Source organism: Muscardinus avellanarius (assembly GCF_963383645.1).
Source record: "Muscardinus avellanarius genome assembly, chromosome: 16".
Taxonomy (NCBI): domain Eukaryota; kingdom Metazoa; phylum Chordata; class Mammalia; order Rodentia; family Gliridae; genus Muscardinus; species Muscardinus avellanarius.
Window position 1 is genome coordinate 7,063,210 of NC_137802.1, and position 19,795 is coordinate 7,083,004.

General features: G+C 41.5%; 1 protein-coding gene and 1 pseudogene across 2 annotated transcripts in view; both read right to left on the minus strand.

The window, feature by feature from the left end:
• The window catches only part of AKAP10 (A-kinase anchoring protein 10), a gene marked incomplete at both ends in the record, with an annotated part of 78,977 nt that overhangs the window by 11,232 nt on the left and 47,950 nt on the right, over positions 1-19,795 (minus strand). The window contains 5 exons of the mRNA XM_080713932.1: positions 114-209; positions 1,603-1,655; positions 6,805-6,887; positions 11,242-11,351; positions 16,560-16,733. Coding sequence (XP_080570058.1) covers positions 114-209; positions 1,603-1,655; positions 6,805-6,887; positions 11,242-11,351; positions 16,560-16,733 — 516 coding nt within the window. The remainder of the gene's footprint in view (positions 1-113; positions 210-1,602; positions 1,656-6,804; positions 6,888-11,241; positions 11,352-16,559; positions 16,734-19,795) is intronic.
• LOC308274971 (small nuclear ribonucleoprotein E-like) lies at positions 7,094-11,228 on the minus strand (annotated as a pseudogene). Its single transcript has 2 exons — positions 11,150-11,228; positions 7,094-7,350 (listed from the first exon to the last, which is right to left on the minus strand). The product of its transcript is annotated as a small nuclear ribonucleoprotein E-like (transcript).

Sequence of the window (19,795 nt, forward strand, 5' to 3'; positions counted from 1 at the left end):
CAGCAGTTACCCTTCAGAGGCAGGTACAGAAGCATCCCATGTCCTTTTTTATTTCTGTAATAGAGATCTTTTCAGTTTTACACAAGCGAGGGCAGAACTCGGGTCATGGTTACCTTTGTAGATTTCCCTGATGGTTGATCACACTGTGCCTGCTGCATAACGTCACTGACTATCATTTTAGCAATCTTCCAAGCTAGCTCTTCTTGGGCCTGAAGGAAATAATACCAACTGTTGATAATGGATATTTATTAGAAGAATTAAGGTACATATCATCAGTGCTCTAAACACAACTGTATATTCATACTATTTAGGTAGAAAGTATTTTATCACACGTGAAAGAATCCGGGCTACCCTCTGGCTATAATATATTAATGTCCTGGGCGTGGTAGCACAAGCTTGTAATCCTAGCATTAGAGGCTGAGAGAGGAGGACTGCGGCCGCGGACAGCTTCAGCTTCTTAGTGAGGTTCTGTGCAACTCACTGAGACTCTGTTTTAAAGTAAAGAATAAAAAATAGGGCTGGGGGTGTAGCTCAGAGGTAGAATGTCCCTGGGTTCCATCTCTAGTACCACCACCACCAAAAAAAAGAAAAGAAAAAGAAAAAAAAAAGTGTGTGCACGCATGTGTCATTTATTGTATTCCAGGGAGGTTGAGACTGGAGGATCATGGTTCCCAGACAGCCTCAGCTATTTCGCGAGGCCCTCCACAACTTAGTGAGACCCTGTTTCAAAATAAAGAATAAAAAATTGCCAGGTGTGGTGGCACACGCTTGTAATCCTAGCACTTGGGAGACTGAGACAGGAGGATTGCACATGTTCAAAGCCAGCCTCAGCTACTTAGTGAAGCTCTCAAAAACTTAGTGAGACCCTGTTTCCAAATAAAGTATAAAATAGGTCTGGGAGTATGTACCGGAGGTAGAAAAGCCCCTGGATTCCAACCCCAGTACCACAAAATAAATAAATAAAATAAATAAAAATAAATATAAAAAAAGGGCAGGGGGTTTAGGATGTCAAAAGCTCCTGGGTTTCCAGGCGTGGTGGCGCACGCTTGGAATCCCCGCGCTTGGGAGGCAGAGATAGGAGGATCGTGCAGGTTCGAAACCAGCCGCGTGCACTGGTTTAGGAGACCCTGTTTCCAAATAAAAATGTAAAAAATAGGTCTGGGAGTGTAGCCCGGAGATAGAAGGGCTTCCAGGAACCCCAGTACCACACACACACACACACACACACACCAAAAAAAAAAAAAAAAAAAAAAAAAAAAGCAAATCTTCACACCTAAAAGTACAACTGAGAGCAGCAAGGGACACTTGAGCTTCACTCTGCACTGATGACTAGGGCCTGCTGGTAGGCAGGAGCCTGAAGGCATGGATGCTCAGGTGCCCGCAGGCTCTGGCTCAAGGAAGGAAGAGACCTTCCTTAACTCCTCCAGGTAACTGCCAGATGCGAAGGACCTAGTGTTCCTAGTTACAATCTGGATAGGGAGCACTGATGTGTAATGCTGTTTAGATATAGGAACTAAAGAAAGAGGAAGCTTGAAACCTTACTTAGAAAAGGTACCAAGCACTTATACACAGACATCTCTTTAGACTAAAAGTAGAATTTACCTCATCAGTATTTCCTTGCACCCACTTCTTCATAGCTTGTGAGAACATGGATCCTAGTAAACAAAGCAAAATGAAACAGAGTTCACATATAAACTTATATTAAAAATGCTCTTATGCCGGGCGTGGTGGCGCACGTTTGTAATCCCCGCGCTTGGGAGGCGGAGACAGGAGGATCGCGCAGGTTCGAAGCCAGCCGCGCTGGTGTAAGAGACCCTGTTTCAAAAATATAAAATAGGTTTGGGAGTGTAGCCCGGAGGTAGAAGGGCTTCCAGGAACCCCAGTACCACCAAAAAAAAAAAAAAAAAAAAAAAAAGCAGCTCTTATGTGAGCTGGGCATGGTGGTGCATGCTTGTAATTCCAGCATTTGGGAGGATGAGACAGGAGGTTCGCGGTTCGCATGCAGCAGCTACCTAGTGAAGCCCTTTGCAACTCAGTGGAACCCTGTTTCAAAATAAAGAATAAAAAATAGGGCAGAGGGTATAGCTCGGAGGTAGAATGCAGCTGGGTTCCACCCCCAATACCCTCCCCACAAAAAGCTCTTCCTTAGCCGGGCGTGGTGGCGCACACTTATAATCCCCGCGCTTGGGAGGCTGAGACAGGAGGATCGCACAGGTTTGAAGCCAGCCTCAGCTACTTAGTGAGAAAGTCTCTCAGCAACTTAGTGAGACCTGGCAATTTTTTTGTTGTGTTTTTGATGGTACTAGGATGGAACCCAGGGGCCTTCTACCTCCGGGCTATACTCCCAGACCTATTTTATATTTTACTTGGAAACAGGGTCTCGCTAAGTTGCTGAGAGCCTCACTAAGTAGCTGAGGCTGGCTTCAAACCTGCGTGATCCTCCTGTCTCCGCCTCCCAAGCGCGGGGATTACAAGCGTGCGCCACCACGCCCGGCTCAACCTGGCATAATTTTACAAGAGGGAAATACAGTAATTCCAGCATTTGGGAGGCTAAGATAGGAGGATCGCGGTTTGCAGACAGCTCCAGCTACTCAGTGAGGCCCTCTGCAACTCAGTGAGACCCTGTTTCCGATTAGGGCTGGGTTGTAGCTCGGAGGTAAAATGTCCCTGGGTTCCATCCTCAGTACAAAAAAAAAAAAAAAAAAAAAAAAAAAAAAAAAAAAAAAAGGTGTGTGTGTGTGTGTGTGTGTATAGTATATATATAGTATATATAGGTATTACTGATGGTACATGTGATTTAGATTATGCAGGGTGGGGAGGCCTCTAAAGAGAGTACTGAGATGAGGAGGGGCCAGTTTTTGCATGAAAGCCATAGCAGGGGAATTGGCAACTACAGAGACCCCCAGGGACCAGAAGTGTCTAAAGCCTAACAGTTGGTGCAATCAGAGCGTGGTCTGTGAAAGAAAGGGTGGCTTTTTAAGCAAGGGAACATTATGCAGGCTGAAAGGAACGGTCATAGGTCACAACAAAGAGGACAGATTTTTTTTGCCAGTTTGGGGATGGAACCCAGGAGCATTTTACCTCCGAGTTATACCCTCTGCTCTTTGTTATTCTTAATTTAAATTTTTTTTTCTTTTATTTTTTTTCTTTTGGTGGTACTGGGGTTTCTGGAAACCCTTCTACCTCTGGGCTACACTCCCAGACCTATTTTTATATTTTTATTTATTAACGGTCTCTAAAGCCAGAGAGGCTGGCTTTGAACCTGCGCGATCCTCCTGTCTCTGCCTCCCAAGTGCAAGGATTACAAGCGTGCGCCACCACGCCCAGCTCGTCTTTATTTTGAAACAGCGTCTCACTGAGTGGCAGAGGGCCTCACTAAGTAGCTGAGGCTGGCTGCGAACCGCGATCCTCCTGTCTCAGACTCCCGAGTGCTGGGATGACAAACGTGCGCCGCCGCGCCCGGCTTCAGATTTAATTTCACGTGCAACAGCCTAATGGGGAAAGGGATGGGGCAGATGATAAAGCAGTAAAGTATCCACAGGTTAAAGAAATTCAAACAGTAGAGAAAAAGTTGTAATGAAAAGTAAAAGGTACCTCCGCTCCCTCTTCTTATCCCTAAAATAACTGCTGTTGAATTTTTTGCAAATAGTTTCTGGTGATTTTTATTTGTTTTATTTATTTATTTTTTGTGGTACTGGGAACTGAACAAAGAGGCATCCTACCTCTGTGCGACACCCCTAGACTGATTTTCTTTCTATTTGGAAACAGCGCCTCGCTAAATTGCTGAGGCTTTCATTGAACCTGTGATCCTCCTGTCACTGCCTTTTCTATTTATACACAACATATAAACACATTTACATAGCTTTATTTATCTGCTTACTGTTTTCTCCAATGACATGTATGTTCTATGACACTTTGTATTTTCCTCAGTACCTAGACAACAGATGTACAGGGGCCGAGCGTGGTGGCACACGTCTGTAATCTCAGTACTTGGGAGGCTGAGATAGGAGGATGGCAAGTTTGAGGCCAGCCTCAGTTGACTAGTGAGGCCCTCTGTAACTTAGTGAGATCATGTTTGAAAAGAAAAAATAAAAAGTAGGTGGAATGCCCTTGGGTTCAATCTCTGGTACGCCCCCCCAATTTTTTTTTGTATATCCTTACTCAAAATACATATTAACTCATATAAAACAAGCTGTAAAATTATATCCAATACCTAAGATATACTACACTATGTCCAACATTTATATATGCAGAAACGAGATTCCTGGCTGAGCTGTCAGAGGCACACCATCAGATCTTGATAAACCAAACACCTCAGAAGTTTTGCCATTACTATGGGAGACCTCGTCAGTGTGGTGGTGAACCCTGTGATCTCAGTACGTGGAAGGCTCCATTAGGATTGCAGGTTGGAGGACGCCTCTGCACATGGTGAGACTCAGCAACCTAGCGAGACCCTGCTTCAAAGCAAGAACATAAAAAGGGACGAGGGTGTAGCTCAGAAGTCAAGCGCCCATGGGTTTAATCCCCAGGACCGCGAAAACAAAAACCCCCAAAACAAAAACAAAAAACCCCCGGAGACCCCAATGTCCTCACTGACAAGAGTTATGAAGACAAAGCTCTTGTGCTTCCTCTGTTCCAAGGCTGCCACTGACCTCTACATAGTGGTCATCTTTTCCCCAAGACAAGACACACAGCTACTGGACAGTGAGCTTCCCGAGGGCAGGCTGGCACATCTAACTTGACCGGTGACTACAAGGACACAGAGGCGCGTGGGGAGCAGCTCAGCGGCGGGGCACCTGTCTAGAACGCATGAGGCCTGGGCTCAATCCCTGGCATGGGAAAGGCAAAGGACAGGCTATCTACCGAATTAAATAAAGACTTTCCTTTAGCTTTTATATTCTCAGATGAACACCTGAGACTTCTCTGGCAAAAGAGAAAGTATAGAGAATCCGTTAGCTGGATAGTTAAGGTAACTGGGTAACTTGTTCTTTTTGTTCTAAATTACAGCAACAATTGCTGTTTTGTTTTTTTTCTTTTTTTTTGGCTTACTCTCTCAATAAGTATCTGATCAAAAAATAGACCATCAAAATAAAGTGGTATAATTAATTATTTAAGGTAGAATCCTACTAAAAATAAATAAACATGCTGGGTGTGGTGGCACATGCTTGTAATCCCAGCATTCGGAAGGCTGAGACAGGAGGATTGCAGTCTGCGGATAGCCTAAGTTACTTAATGAAGCCCTCCACAACTAAGTGAGACCCTGTTTCAAATTAATAAATAAAAAATAGGGCAGAAGCTGGGCATGGTGGCTCACATTTGTAATCCCCGCACTTGGGAGGCTGAGACAGGAGGATCGCACAGATTCGAAGCCAGCCTCAGTTACTTAGTGAGGCTCTCAGCAATTTAGTGAGACCCTGTTTCCAAATAAAAATATAAAAATAGGTCTGGGAGTAGAGCCTGGAGGAAGAAAGCCTCTGGATTCCACCCCCAGTACCACCAATAAATTAAATAAATAAATAAATAAAAAAAAAATAACAAGAATGCTTTCTTTCTTTCAGTGCTTGAGATTGAACCCAGGGGCATTCGCCCCAGTCCTATTTTATTTTTTATTCTAAAGTGGGATCTCACTAAAGTTGCTGAGGTTGACCTTGAATCTCCAATCCTCCTGTATCAGCCTTCCAAGTACTGGGGTTACAGGTGTCCACTACTGTGCCCAGCTCAGCTTTATTAAATTCAAAGGGAAGCTGGGTGAGGTGGTGCACACTTGTAATCCCAGTACTTAGGAGGCTGAAAGAGGAGGATTGTGCAGGTTCGAAGCCAGCCTCAGCTACTTATTGAGGCTCTCAGCTACTTAGTGAGACCCTGTTTCTAAATAAAATATAAAAAAACAGGCCAGGCGTGGTGGCACATGCTTGTAATCCCAGTACTTGGGAGACTGAGACAGGAGGATTGTGCAGGTTCGAAGCCAGCCTCAGATACTTAGTGAGGCCCTTTGCAACTCAGTGAGACCCTGTTTCAAAATAAAGTATAAAAAATAGGTCTGGGAGTACAGTCCAGAGGTAGAAAGCCTCTGGGTTCCACCCCTAGTAACACACACACACACACACACACACACACACACACACACACACACAGCCTAGCCCTATTTCTAATTTTTTATTTTGAGACAGGTCTCACTAACTAGCTGAGGCTGGGCAGCAACCTGTGATCTTCCTGTTTCAGTACTGGGATTACAAGCGTGTGCCACTATGTCTGGCTAAACGGCTAAACTTGATTTTTTTGGTACTGAGGACTGAACTTAGGGATACTCTACCACCGAGCCACACCCTGGGCCTTTCTTACTTTTTATTTTGAAATAATGGTCTTGCTAAATTGTGAGGCTGGCCCTGAACCTGTGATCCTCCTGTCTTGGCATCCCAAGTACTGGGATTATAGGAGTGTTCCACCATGCCTGGCTCAGTTTAAACTAACCTTCCTTCCTTCCTTTTTTTTTTTTTTTTTGGTACTGGGGATGGACTTTCTACTTCCAGTCTATACTTCCAGACCTATTTTATATTTTATTTGGAAACAGGGTCTCAATAAATTGCTGAGAGCCTCATTAAGTAGCTGAGGCTGGCTCCGAACTCGCACAATCCTCCTGCCTCAGCCTCCCAAGTACTGGCATTACAAGCGTGTGCTACCACGCATGCCTGGCGTTCAGTTTAAACTTTAAATGGTCCAACAGCTCTTCACATATAGCTGGTGATTACTATGAGAAAAAGCTCATATTTTTATTTGAGGTATAAAAATAAAAACATCATAAACCTTTTGATTTCTTTACATCAGGTTCAGGCTCAGATTCACGAATAAACTGCCCCAAGTCACTGACTCTTCCAAATGTCATCTTCCTGTAAAAGGAAGAAAAGAAGAATATATTCTCTAACAATCCAAATCAACTTTTAATAAAAACAATCTCACAGCATTTATTGTCATCTGGTAATAACATAAGGGTAATTAAAACAATATGAACACATGTTTTAGAACCATACTTTCAGCATAGGACACTTAAAAAAAAAGGTTTCTTTCTTTACAATTTCTCACTCATTCATCATTTCTAGTTGGAGACTCTTTGTAGCAAGTGATGTCATCTCCTGTTAGCATGATCCTCCGACCATTGTTTTCTTGTTTTAGAACGAGTTTCTTCTGTATCATCTAGTATGAGGTTCATGTACTCGTCAAAACCAAGAGTACAGGCCTCTATCCTAATATTCACTTGCTTAGAGCTGCACCTGAATTGGGATCTATTTTTCAAGTATCTCAAGATGAGTTTGATGGGCTGCACCATCACCTTCTGCACCTTTTGGCCCTGGCCTGGGTTCGCCACGGTGGAGTCTCACAAAGGCTATACTGACCAGCATGTTACCTCTGAAAGCAACTTCGGAAATTCCAAAATCAATTTTTAAGCATGTCATATAAATTTAGAAGGCTAGAAATACAATGTATAGCTATTCTGTTATTCAAAGTGAGGTTTGTTCTTCCTTCAAAGAAAGCAAAACCATCCGTAATTCAATGTAATTCCATTCAAGATCCCAAAAAGGTTTATGAAACATAACAAATTAGTGGGGAGTTCAATTTCTGAAAGTCACATAGGAGACAAATAGCATAAGAATAGCCAAGACAAGTCAGGCTTGGCGGTGCAGGGTTTGGGAGGCTGAGACGGAGGATGGTAGGTTCAAGGACAGCCTCAGCAATTGAGCGAGAGCTTCAACTTAGCAAGATTCTCAAAAGGGCTGGGGGGTATGGCTCAGAGGTAGAATGCCCCTGGGTTTAATTCCCAGTACCAATAAACAAAGACAGTCAAGCTGTTTGCAAAAGATGAAACAAAAAAGTAGGACTTGCTCTAATAATGATCAGAATATATTATAAAGTGGGGGCTGGGGCACATACTTAGCATGCATGAGACCCTGGGTTCGCTCCTCATCATTAAAACAAAGAAACAGAAAAAACATCCAAAATTTGTGAATGCAAACACAAAACCAAGGATAGAATGTAATATCAATTACATAAAAATAAGCAAACAAGGTAGGCATGGTGGTACAAGCCTGTAATTCCAGTATTTGGGAGGCTAAGGCAGGAGGATAGCAGGTTCAAGGCCAGCACCAGCAATTCAGCAAGGCCCCCAGCAATTCAGTGAGATGCTGAGTCAAAATAAAAAATGAAAGGGGCGTGGTGGCATAGGTTTACGATCCCAGTACTTGGGAGACTGAGACAGGAGGACCCAAGGTTTCAAGCCAGCCTCAGCAATTTAGTGAGGCAATATGCAACTTAGTGAGACCCTGTTTCTAAATGAAAGAATAAAGTAGGTCTGGGGATATAGCTTGGAGACAGAATGCCCCTAGGTTCCATTCCCAGTTAAAAAATGAATAAATAATTTAAAAAACAGGGCTGGGGTATAATCAGAGGTAGAATGCCCCAGGTTCAATCCCAATTACCACTAAAAGAAAAACAGAGAAAAGAAATGTTTTGTGATATGCACATATTATTTTAGACATAGGGGAATTTTATTTTAGAGATACTCTTCCTAGTAAGTTCTCATTTCATATATGGCACATATGCATGCCAGTATAAAAATAACGGATAAAACACTGGGCATGGGCTGTACACCTTGTAATCCCAGTACTTAGGAAGCTGAGACAGAAGGATCGCAGGTTCGAGGCCAGCCTGAACAACTTAGAGAGGCCCCATTTCAAAATGAAAAATAAAAAGGGCTGGAGGTGTAGATTAGAGGTAGAAAGCCCCTGGGCTCAATCCCAAGTGCCAAACCAACAACAACAACAACAACAACAACAACAACACTATAATGTGCCTTGAGAAAAACTTCAGGAAGACGTTAAGACCATAAAATTAAATAAAAAATTGGAAACCACCTTTAAAGAAAAATCATTATTTTTCTTTTCTGACCCATTTTGTAAATTAGTTTAAAAATATATAGTTATACACACATAACACACACAGACCAACTACAGAAGTAATATATTTCCCATTTAACAGACTTTCTTAAGTGAAGTTTTAACTCCTTTAACAATAAATATCAGCTTTGGGAGTTAACTCATTTGGGCTTATTGTCACTATTTTGTAAATGATTACCACAAGTAAAGACTGCTACAAAGCTAGCTGGGTATGGTGATGCATCTCTGCAGAAGGTGAGACAGGAGATAGGAAGATCATAGGTTTGAGGCCAGCCTCGACAACCTGGGAAGACTTGGAGCAACTCAGTGGGACCCTGTTTAAAAAAAAAAGAAGGGTCAGGTGTGGTGGCGCACGCTTGTAATCCCAGCAGGATCGCGGTTTGCAGATAGCCTCAGCTACTTAGTGAGGCTCTGCAACTCAGTGAGACCCTGTTTCAAAAATAAAGAATAGCCGGGCGTGGTGGCACACGCTTGTAATCCTCACGCTTGGGAGGCAGAGACAGGAAGATCCTGCTGGTTCGAAGCCAGCCTCTCTGGCTTAAGAGACCCTGTTTCCAAATAAAAATATAAAATAGGTCTGGGAGTGTAGCCTGGAGGTAGAAGGGCTTCCAGGAACCCCAGTACCACCAATAAATAAATATATTATTAATAATAATAATAATAATAATAATAATAATAAATAAAAAATTGGGCAGGGGGTGTAGCTCGGAGGTCAAATGCCCAGACCCGCAAAAATAATAAAAGTTTTTAAAAATTGAAAAAATATTAAAAATAAAATAAAATAAAACAAAGAAGGGCTAGAAGGGTTAGGTTATGTGTAGCACAAGGTAAAATGTCCCTGTGTTCCATTCCCAGTACCAAAATAAAAAACAAACAAAAAATGCTACAAAACTGACCCAAAGACAATGTAATTAAATAGCATTTTATTTTCTTTGGCGTTCTTTCCAGACTCCTCAGTTCCTTCCTTTTGGTACTGTGGATGGAACCCAGAGTCCCTTTCCCACTGAGTTACATTCCCAGCCTCCCCCTTCTTGAGAGTGTCCAAGTTGCCCCGGCTGGCCTCAATCTTGTGATCCTCCTGTCTTGGCATCCGGAGCAGCTGAGATTATAGGCCTGCACATTTACTTCCTGATATGCATTTAACATGTTGAAATCCCTCTCATGTACTGCTGGGGCTGGGGTATGGAATGAGGTGGAGTAATCAAGCCTATAAAAGTTTATGTGCTAATCAAGCCATCTTTAGAGAAGAGGTGGTGATTTTATGAATCTGTCTGTAGTATTTCTCAGTAAGTGGCATATGTTGTGTATCACTATCCTGTTCCAGGCTAAAAGAAACAATGAACTTAATTCTTAAATACAAAGGAAAACTTTCATTTTACTTCCCAAATATTAGGTTTGTAGTCCACAACAAATGACACTGGCATCCTTTTACTTTATTTTTAAGATCAAGAGTTTGAAATGGCTAACATGAATCAAATACAATGTGTGAGAGTGCCTGGAAACATGTCAGCCTGACACTCGTTGAGCCGGTACATGGTGGTGGATAACAATGGTGACGCGTCTAGAGAGTACTTACTAGACATCAGGAAATGTTTCCAATGCTTTCATGTATTATCTCATTAAATCCCCTCAACAACTCAATAAAGCAGTGATATTATTCTCATTTTACAGATGAAAACATTGAGCGCCAAGCGCTAGTTAAGCAGCTTGCCAATAAACAGCAAAGCCAAGGTGAAAACCCAGAAAATCCCTCTAGAGCCTCCACTCTAACCAGCACGTTGCACTGCACACAGGATTATGAGGGTGCTGGGCATGTAAGAATGGATGAGAAAACACTTAAAAGTTTACAAAGACATTGAAGTGTGTGTATGCGCACACGTTACTAGACACTGAACTCGGGGCCTGCTGTATGCTAGGCAAATGATCTATCACTGAGCAATACCCCCAGATCTTTTTGTTTGTGGTGCTAGGGACTGAACCGGGGCATCCTACTTTCCAGCTACTCCCCTGGCCCTTCTAAAATTTTTGTATTGTTTTAAACTAAGGTCTCACTTGGTTGCTAAGAATCTTGCTAGGTTGTCAAGGCTGATTTCAAAGCTACAATCCTCCTGTATTAGTCTCTCAAATACTGGGATTAAAGGTATGCAACACTATCCCCGGCTCCCAGGCCTTTAAAAAAACAATTTGAGACAGAGTCAGACCAATTTGGTCCAGGCTCGCCTTGAGATGTACGCCACCATACCTGGCTAAATTCTTTGCATTTGTAGAAATTCCCGACATGAGCTAAGCTTACCCTGCGTACGTCCGTTGATATAAAGATTCTGGATCCAGACTCGCAGCATCCACAATTATCGCTTCATCAAAATTTTTCAGAATTTTAATACTGGCTTTTTTCACACTGGACTACAAAAAAATTATAAAATCAGTAGCATATTATTTGGGAAACAAATCAGTCCTTGGTTTGGAATATGATAGATATGTAAAAAACTGCATTCAGTATTTGAGATACACATAATTCTCATGAAACCCCTTTACGAAATACAGTCTCAAACTATAACTACAGGAGGAAAGCACAAGATTAAAATGTGTAATACATTCATTTATTTATTTTTTGGTGCTAGGGATTGAACCCAGGGGCATTCTCTCTGAGCCATACCACCAGCCCTTTTTATTGTTTATTTTATTTAATTTAATTAATTTATTTATTTAGTGGTACTGGGGGTGGAACCCAGGGGCTTTCTACCTCTGGGCTATACTTTTTTTCTATTTTATTTGGAAACGGTCTCACTAAGTTGCTGAGAGCCTCACTCAGTAGCTGAGGCTGGCTTCGAACCTGCGCGATCCTCCTGTCTCAGCCTCCCAAGTGCGGGGATTACAAGCGTGCGCCACCACGCCCGGCTTTACTGTTTATTTTGAAACAGGGTCTTGCCAAGTTGATGAGGATCTTACTACATTGCTGGGGTTGGTCTCGAATGTGCAACCCTCCTGTTTTGGCCTCCTAAATACTGGGACCACAGGCGTGTGCTACCATGCCTGGCTACAACATGTAGTTAATATGCTAAATCTGTTTCCCTAGTGATGTAAGCTCTAAGAAATGTGCTGTCTTCACAGACATTATTTTCCCAGCAGTGTAAAAATCTCTCATTCATCTTGGCTAACAAAGCCCATCTTTCATAGGGTGAACATGAAAGTTCTGGATTCTCAGTGAGGCTGTGTGACAAAAAAGCGGCTAAGAAACCATTTCAGAACTGATTAGTTAGTTGAGTACAGTAAGTTTCCCTCTGGCATTCTACCTTCTACTCCTAACTTTCACAAAAAAAAAAAAAAAAAGCCAGAATTGGTACTTTTATGAAATGCAGAGTTATAGGTTGACCCAGAAATTTCAATTCTAGAACAATTATAGGCCCCATTTATGCAAAATGATATATACACAAGATATTTCACTGTGGCATTTTAAAACATAGAAAACGGAAGTATAAGCCTATGCCCATAACTTAAGGACAGAACAAACAAACAAAATAATAAAACAGACAGAATACTTCATTGCTGGAAGGGAAGGGGGAAGGGCTTCTGTATGCTGAGAAGGAATAATCTCCAAGACACAGAGTTAGATGAAAAAGGAAAAGGCACTAAAATAAAAAATAGAGAATCATCCCAAGTAATTTTATAAGGCCTTCACTGCTAAGCAGGTATCAAATCCAGACATGAAGAGAAAACTAACACCAATGTCTCTTATGAAGCGTAAGTACTATTTTATGAGGACAGATAGGAAATTCTCAACCAAACTAAATCTGGCAGCATGCTGAAAGAATGACACACTATGACAAAATGAGACTTATTCTAGGAATCCAAGGTTGGTTTACATCTAAAAATCAATTATACCAATAGACTAAACCCCCAAATTTACATGATCATTTCGGTACAGAAAAAATGCTTGACAAAATTTAATACTATTTCATGATTAAACAGTAGGGAACTTTTAAAATCTGATAAAGAGCATTTATAATTTTTTTTAGATCTAACGCCATATTAAATGGTGAAAAAGTAAAGGATTCCTGTGAGATCAGGAATAAGACAAAGATGCCTGCTTTTGTCACTTCGGCTTTACATTATACTACGAGTTCTACAGTAATCACCCCTCCAAAAAGAAAATAAAGGCATTCAAACTGACTAAGAAGACAGAAAATCATCTCTGTATGTAGATAAAAGATCTTATAGAAAAACCAAAAGAACCCATAAGCCGGGCGTGGTGGCGCACACTTGTCATCCCAGCATTTGGGAGGCTGAGACCGGAGGATCGTGGTTCACGGACAGCCTCAGCTATTTAGTGAGGCCCTCTGCAACTCAGTGAGACCTGGTTTCAAAATACAGAATAAAAAATAGGGTAGGGGATGTAGCTTGGAGGTCAAATGCCCCTGGGTTCCATCCCCAGACCTGCAAAAACGAAAACAAAAAAGAATCCACAAGAAAACTATTAGAGCTAGTAAAGTAAAACTATTAGAGCAAGTAAACTTAACAAAGCTGAAAATTGTTTCAATGTCTTCTCTATGTACTATTCAGTGTATTTTTATACACTATCAAAGAATAATTCTAGCTGGGTATGGTGGGGCAGGCTTGTAATCTCAGCATTTGGGAGGCTGAGATAGGAGGATTGCAGTTCGTGGCCAGCCTCAGCTACTTAGGGAGGCCATTTGCAACTCAGCGAGACTCTGTTTCAAAATGAAGAATAAAGCCGGGCGTGGTGGCGCACGCTTGTAATCCCTGCGCTTGGGAGATTGAGGCAGGAGGATCACACAGGTTCGAAGCCAGCCTCAGCTACTTAGTGAGGCTCTCAGCAACTTAGTGAGACCCTGTTTCCAAATAAAATATAAAATAGGTCTGGGAGTATAGCCCGGAGGTAGAAAGCCTCTGGGTCCCACCCCCAGTATACACACACACACACACACACACACACACACACACACACACACACACACATATACTGGGGGTATATATATATCACACACACACACACACACACAAATAAAAAATAGGGCTGAGGGTATAGCTAGTTGGTAGAATGCCCCTGGCTTCCATTCTGAGTACAAAAAAAAAAAAAAAAAAAAAAAAAAGAAAGAAAGAAAGAAAATAAAATTAAAGAATAATTCCAAAGTGAAATTAAGATAAAATTCTATTTATTTTTATTTTTTTGTGGTACTGGGGTTCTGGATAACCCTTCTCCGGGCTATACTCCCAGACCTATTTTATATTTTTATTTAGAAACAGGGTCTCTTAAGCCAGTGAGGCTGGGTTCGAACCTGCACGATCCTCCTGTCTCCACATCCCAAGCGTGGGGATTACAAGCGTGCGCCACCATGCCCGGCTGGAAATAAATTTTATGTGGCTGATGATGCAGCTTAGTAGTAGAGCATATGCTTAGTAATAAGCATGAGCCCCTGAGGTCAATCCCCAGTACCAAAAAATAAATAAAAATAAAATACTAAATAAACATAAAATAAACATATTTCATGGTTAGTACCAGTCCTAGACCTTTTTATTCCCCCAGTACTGGGGATGGAACCTAGGGGCATTTCTACCTCTGAGCTACACCCCAGAAATATTTTTTATTCTTTATTTTGAACCAGGGTCTCACTGAGTTGTAAAGGATCTCATTAAATAGCTGAGGCAATCCTCGAACCACGATTCTCCTGTCTCAGCCTTTCAAATGCTGAAATTAAAAGTGTGTGCCACCAAGCCTAGCAGTCCTAGACCTTTGAAGTTCCTAAATATAAATGACTCATTCTAGTTTATATTAAAAACTATAATCCTAGTACTTGTGAGGCTGAGACAAAAAAAAAAGGGGGGTGAGGGGCTGGGATTGTAGCTTAGAGGTAGAATGCTCCTGGGTTCTATCTCCAGTACTGAAAGAAAAAAAAAAAAAGTATTGTCTTATAAATTAAGAAAACTTATCTCAGGCCCACTATAGAAAAATCTAAGCCGGGAGTGGTGGCGCATGCTTGGGAGGCGGAGACAGGAGGATCGCGCTGGTTCAGAGCCAGCCATGCTGGCTTAAGAGACTCTGTTTCAAAAAAAAAAAAAAAAAAAGATATATAAAATAGTTCTGGAAGTATAGCCCCAGAGGTATAAGGGCTTCCAGGAACCCCAGTACCACCACCAAAAAAAAAAAAAAAAAAAAAATCCAAGCCGGACGTGGTGGTGCACGCTTGTAATCTCAGCATTCGGGAGGGTAAGACCAGAGGATCAAGGTTTACGGACAGCCTCAGCTACTTAATGAGGCCCTCTGCAACTTGCTGAGACCGTTTCAAAAAAAGATGAAAAAATAGGGTAGGGGGTATAGCTCAGAGGTCGAATGCCCTTGGGTTCCATCCCCAGACCAGCAAAAAAAAAAGCCTCCCAAAAAACTAAAAAATAAGGCTAGGGGTGTAGCTGTAGCTTGGCGGTAGAATGCCCTAGGTTCCATCCCCGGTACCAAAAAAAAAAAAAAAAAAAAAAAAAAAAAAAAACCCAAAAAACTTTTACTTGGTAATAGTGATGAGAAGATTACAAAGCTATATGTATGTGTCATGTGTGTTTGTGTATTTATAAATATAAAATTTATGCCGGGCGCGGTGGCGCACGCTTGTAATCCCCGCGCTTGGGAGGCAGAGACAGGAGGATCGCGCAGGTTCGAAGCCAGCCGCGCGCGCTGGCTTAGGAGACCCTGTTTCCAAATAAAAAAGTAGAAAAAATAGGCCTGGGAGTGTAGCCCGGAGGTAGAAGGGCTTCCAGGAACCCCAGTACCACCAAAAAAAAAAAAAAAAAAAAAAAAAAAAATATATATATATATATATATATATATATATATATATATAATTTAATGTATTCATTTTGTGGTACTGTAGGTTGAACCCAGGGATATTCTACTTTTGAGCAAAACAGGGTCTCACTAAGTTGAGGAGGGCCTAAGTAGTTGAGACTGACCACAAACCTGCAGCCCTCTTGTCTCATCCTCCTAAGTCTGAGAGATCACAAGTGCGCATGCTCAGCTACAAGGCTATACTACTAAGCTTATGGTAAAGGACTAGGTGAGCAAGGCTTCTGGCTCTACCAATTAATATGTGACTTTAATAAAACGACTTACTTTTTCAGTGCTGGAGATTGAACCCAGGGCCTCAAACATGCCAGGCAAGTACCCTACCACAGAACTTTAACACTAGCCTAAAACCAGTTAACTTCTTAATGCCTCCTTTAGATTTCTTATCTTGGAAATATTCTACTCCAAAAGATGTGGGTACACTCAGGTAAGATTTGATACATGATGATATTCCAAAACAACAAAAAAACCCAAGTATGGAAACAGTTGTGATGTGAAATACATTAAGAGACCTGAGAGTTCACTCAAGTTTTCTGTAAAAAGGCATACTAATTTAATTACTAAAATTTCTCAAATACTTATGCAAAGAGCTATAAAGGTATTTTATATTGGTTATTTTATGTCTACAACTATAAAGGTATTTTATATTTGGTTATTTTATGTCTACAACTTAATTTCTAAACAGGATCTACTACTGGTACTTGAAGGAAGAATTTGTATGCGTTTTTTGCTAAAGATAGATGCCAACCCGTGAATACCTGTGAAGTGGCACTGTCAGTGCCACCTGGGTGAGAGTCATCAGGGAGGCTGACAGAACCCTGAGCAGTCAGCGAGATGTTCCCGCCCAGAAACTCATCTCCTCGAACTGAATGGATGAGGTCATTCAAATACTTATAATAAAGATTGCTGGACAAAAAGCCAGGCAAAAAGACCTGAAAGAAAGAAAAAGCATTATTTTAAAGCTGAAAATAAAATGCATCTAAAACTGTATTTTTTGTTGTTTTTTGCAGTACTGGGGATGGAACCCAGGGACATTCTACCTCCAAGCTACACCCCAGCCCTATTTTTTTTGTTTTGTTTTTGTGGTGGTACTGGCGTGGAACCCAGGAGCTTTTCTACTTCCTGGATCTACTCCCAGACCTATTTTTTAATACTTTTTGGAAACAGGGTCTCATTAAGTTGCCAAGAGCCTCACTAAGTAGCTGAGGCTGTCTGCAAACCGCGATCCTCCTGTCTCAGCCTCCCAAATGCAGGGATTACAAGCATTAGTCACCACGTCCGGCTAAAACTGTATACAATTCTACCAGTTAACACAAATGTTTATACTTTTCTTTGTTAACACTATGAGGATTATCCCCACACAATTTATATTATAATTAAATTATGATACATACAATTTTGGGGTTTTCCTCCCAAAACACTTCCCGTGGAAATTATTATTTTTTTGTTATAAAGAAAGGCAGACTGCCACGTGCAGAGCCTCATTTGGATGTGTCTGGAGTCTTGGAAGCTTGACTACCCTACGTTCTCCTACAAATGGCCCTTGAGAGCTTGTTTGGAGGTTCTAGCAGGGGAGTGCAGCAACTCGTATACCCTTGACTGAAGACCGGTCCTCCTCTATTCGGGGAAGGTCGTCCTCTTCGACCGAGCACACAGCTTCGGGAGGGACGCAGATGGAGCGGTGAGGGAGGAAGGGGAGGAAGGGGAGCCCCGCCTAGCCAGCCAGATCAGCTGAATCAACCCTGGCGATCAATGGGGTGACAGATGTCGCAGCCAGATCGCCCTCACATCCAATGGAAATTATATAGACTTGATATTAATACTTAGCAGGAGAGCCCGGAGAATAGATTTAATTAGAATTGGTTTTTTGTGTTTTTGATAAATACTGAAAATATGCACATATACTAATTTGTGCTTCTGAACTGATTTTCTTTCTTTATTGGTACCAAGGATTAAATCCAGAGTATCTTGCCTTTGAACAACACCTCAAGTCCTATACTTATTATTTTGAAACAGATTCTTGCTAAGTTGCCCAAGCTAACCTTGAATCTGTGATTCCCCTGTCTCAGCCTCCCAAGTACTGGGATTACAGGTGTATGCCACCATGTCTAGCTGCTTCTGAACTGATTTTCTTAAGATAAGTGCCCAGCAGTGTGATAGCTAAGTTAAATTTTAACTCTGGTATATGTGCTAATTTATCCTTTAAAATGATGTTATCAATTTATATTACTACCAATATATAATGGTTTATATTGTTTCTACAAAAGCTTACCAAATCTGGGTTATGGGTCTTCCCCTTCCTCAAAAAAAAAAAAAAAAAAAAAAAAAAAAAATCTCTGTTAAATAAATGCCTAATAAGCCAGGCGTGGTGGCGCACTCTTGTAATCCCAGCATTCAGGAAGCTAACACTGGAGGATCACAGTTTGCAGACAACCTCAGCTACTTAGTGAGGCCCTCCACAACTTAGTGAGACCCTGTTTCAAAATAAATAAAAAATATATAAAAAATATGGCAGGAGGTGAAGCTCAGAGGTCGAATGCCCCTAGATTCCATCCCCAGACCTGCAAAATAAAATAAAAGCCTAATGAAGCCAGGGAGTGGTGGCAAATGCTTGTAATCACAGCATTTGGGAGGCTAAGACAGGAGGATCGTGTTTCTCAGATAGCCTCAGATACTTAGGCCCCCTGCAACTCAGTGAGACCCTGTTTCAATATAAATAATAAAAAATAGGGCTGGGGTATAGCTTGGAGGTAGATGTCCCTGGGTTCCATCCCCAGTACTAAAAAGAAAAGAAAAAAGCCTAATGGTGCATGTTTTTATTTTACTTAATAATTATTCATAATGATGAATAAGCTATATTTATTATTTGCATTTCTTATTACAAAGCTTTCCTTCCAAGCACTTAGCACAATATAAATATTTACAATCTAAAGACTAAACTTCAGCTGGGTGTGGTGGGGCACGCTTATAATCCCAGCATTTGGGAGGCTGAGACAGGAGGATCACGGCTCGAGGACAGCCTCAGCTACTACTTAGGGAGGCTCTTTGAACTCAGTGAGACCCTGTTTCAAAATGAAGAATAAAAAATAGGGCTGAGAATGTAGCTTGTAGGTAGAATGCCCCTGGGTTTCATCCCCAGTACCAAAAAACCCACCAAAAAACCCACCCCACTAAGCTTCAAAGGGACAGAAACAGTTTCAAAAATATTCTATTTGTTAAATGATTTGTTCATGTCTTCATTGTTCTTTTACCACTTATGGGCCAGTTCTGCTAGTGTTTTTTGTGCGTGCGTGCGTGCGTGTGTGTACGTGTGGTGCAGGAGATTGAAATCAGGGGCATTCTAACCTCTAAGCCACACCCCCAGCCCTATTTAGTTTTTATTTTTATTTTTTTTATTTTGAAACCTGGTTTCACTAAATTGCTGAAGACCTCACTCTTCTTTCTTTCCTTTCTTTCCTTCCTTTCTTTCTTTCTTTCTTTCTTTCTTTCTTTCTTTCTTTCTTTCTTTCTTTCTTTCTTTCTTTCTTTCTTTCTTTTGCAGTACTGGGGATGGAACCCAGGAGCGTTCTACCTTCAAGCTACATCCCTAACCCTATTTTTTATTCTTTCTTTTTAAACAGGGCCTAAGTTGCTAAGGTCGGACACGAACGTGGGTCCTCCTGTCTCAGCCTCCCAAATGCTGGGATTATAAGCGTATGCTGCCACGCCCGGCTTGAAGACCTCACTTTGAAATTGTTAAGGTTGGTCTCAAATCTGTGATCCGGTCTCAGCTTCCCAAGTACTAGGATTACAGGTGTGCGCCACTACACTAAGGCTGCTGGTGTTCTTAAAGCCAGTGTAATTACCTCCATTTAGGAAAAACTGTTTTTGCATTGTTTTTCTCTGTATTTTAGCTTCATCACCCAGAAAGTTTACATTCTTTTTGTTGCTGTTTTGATACTGGAGATTGAACTCAGGGGTATTATTCAACCTCTGAACTACACTCCCAGAGTAC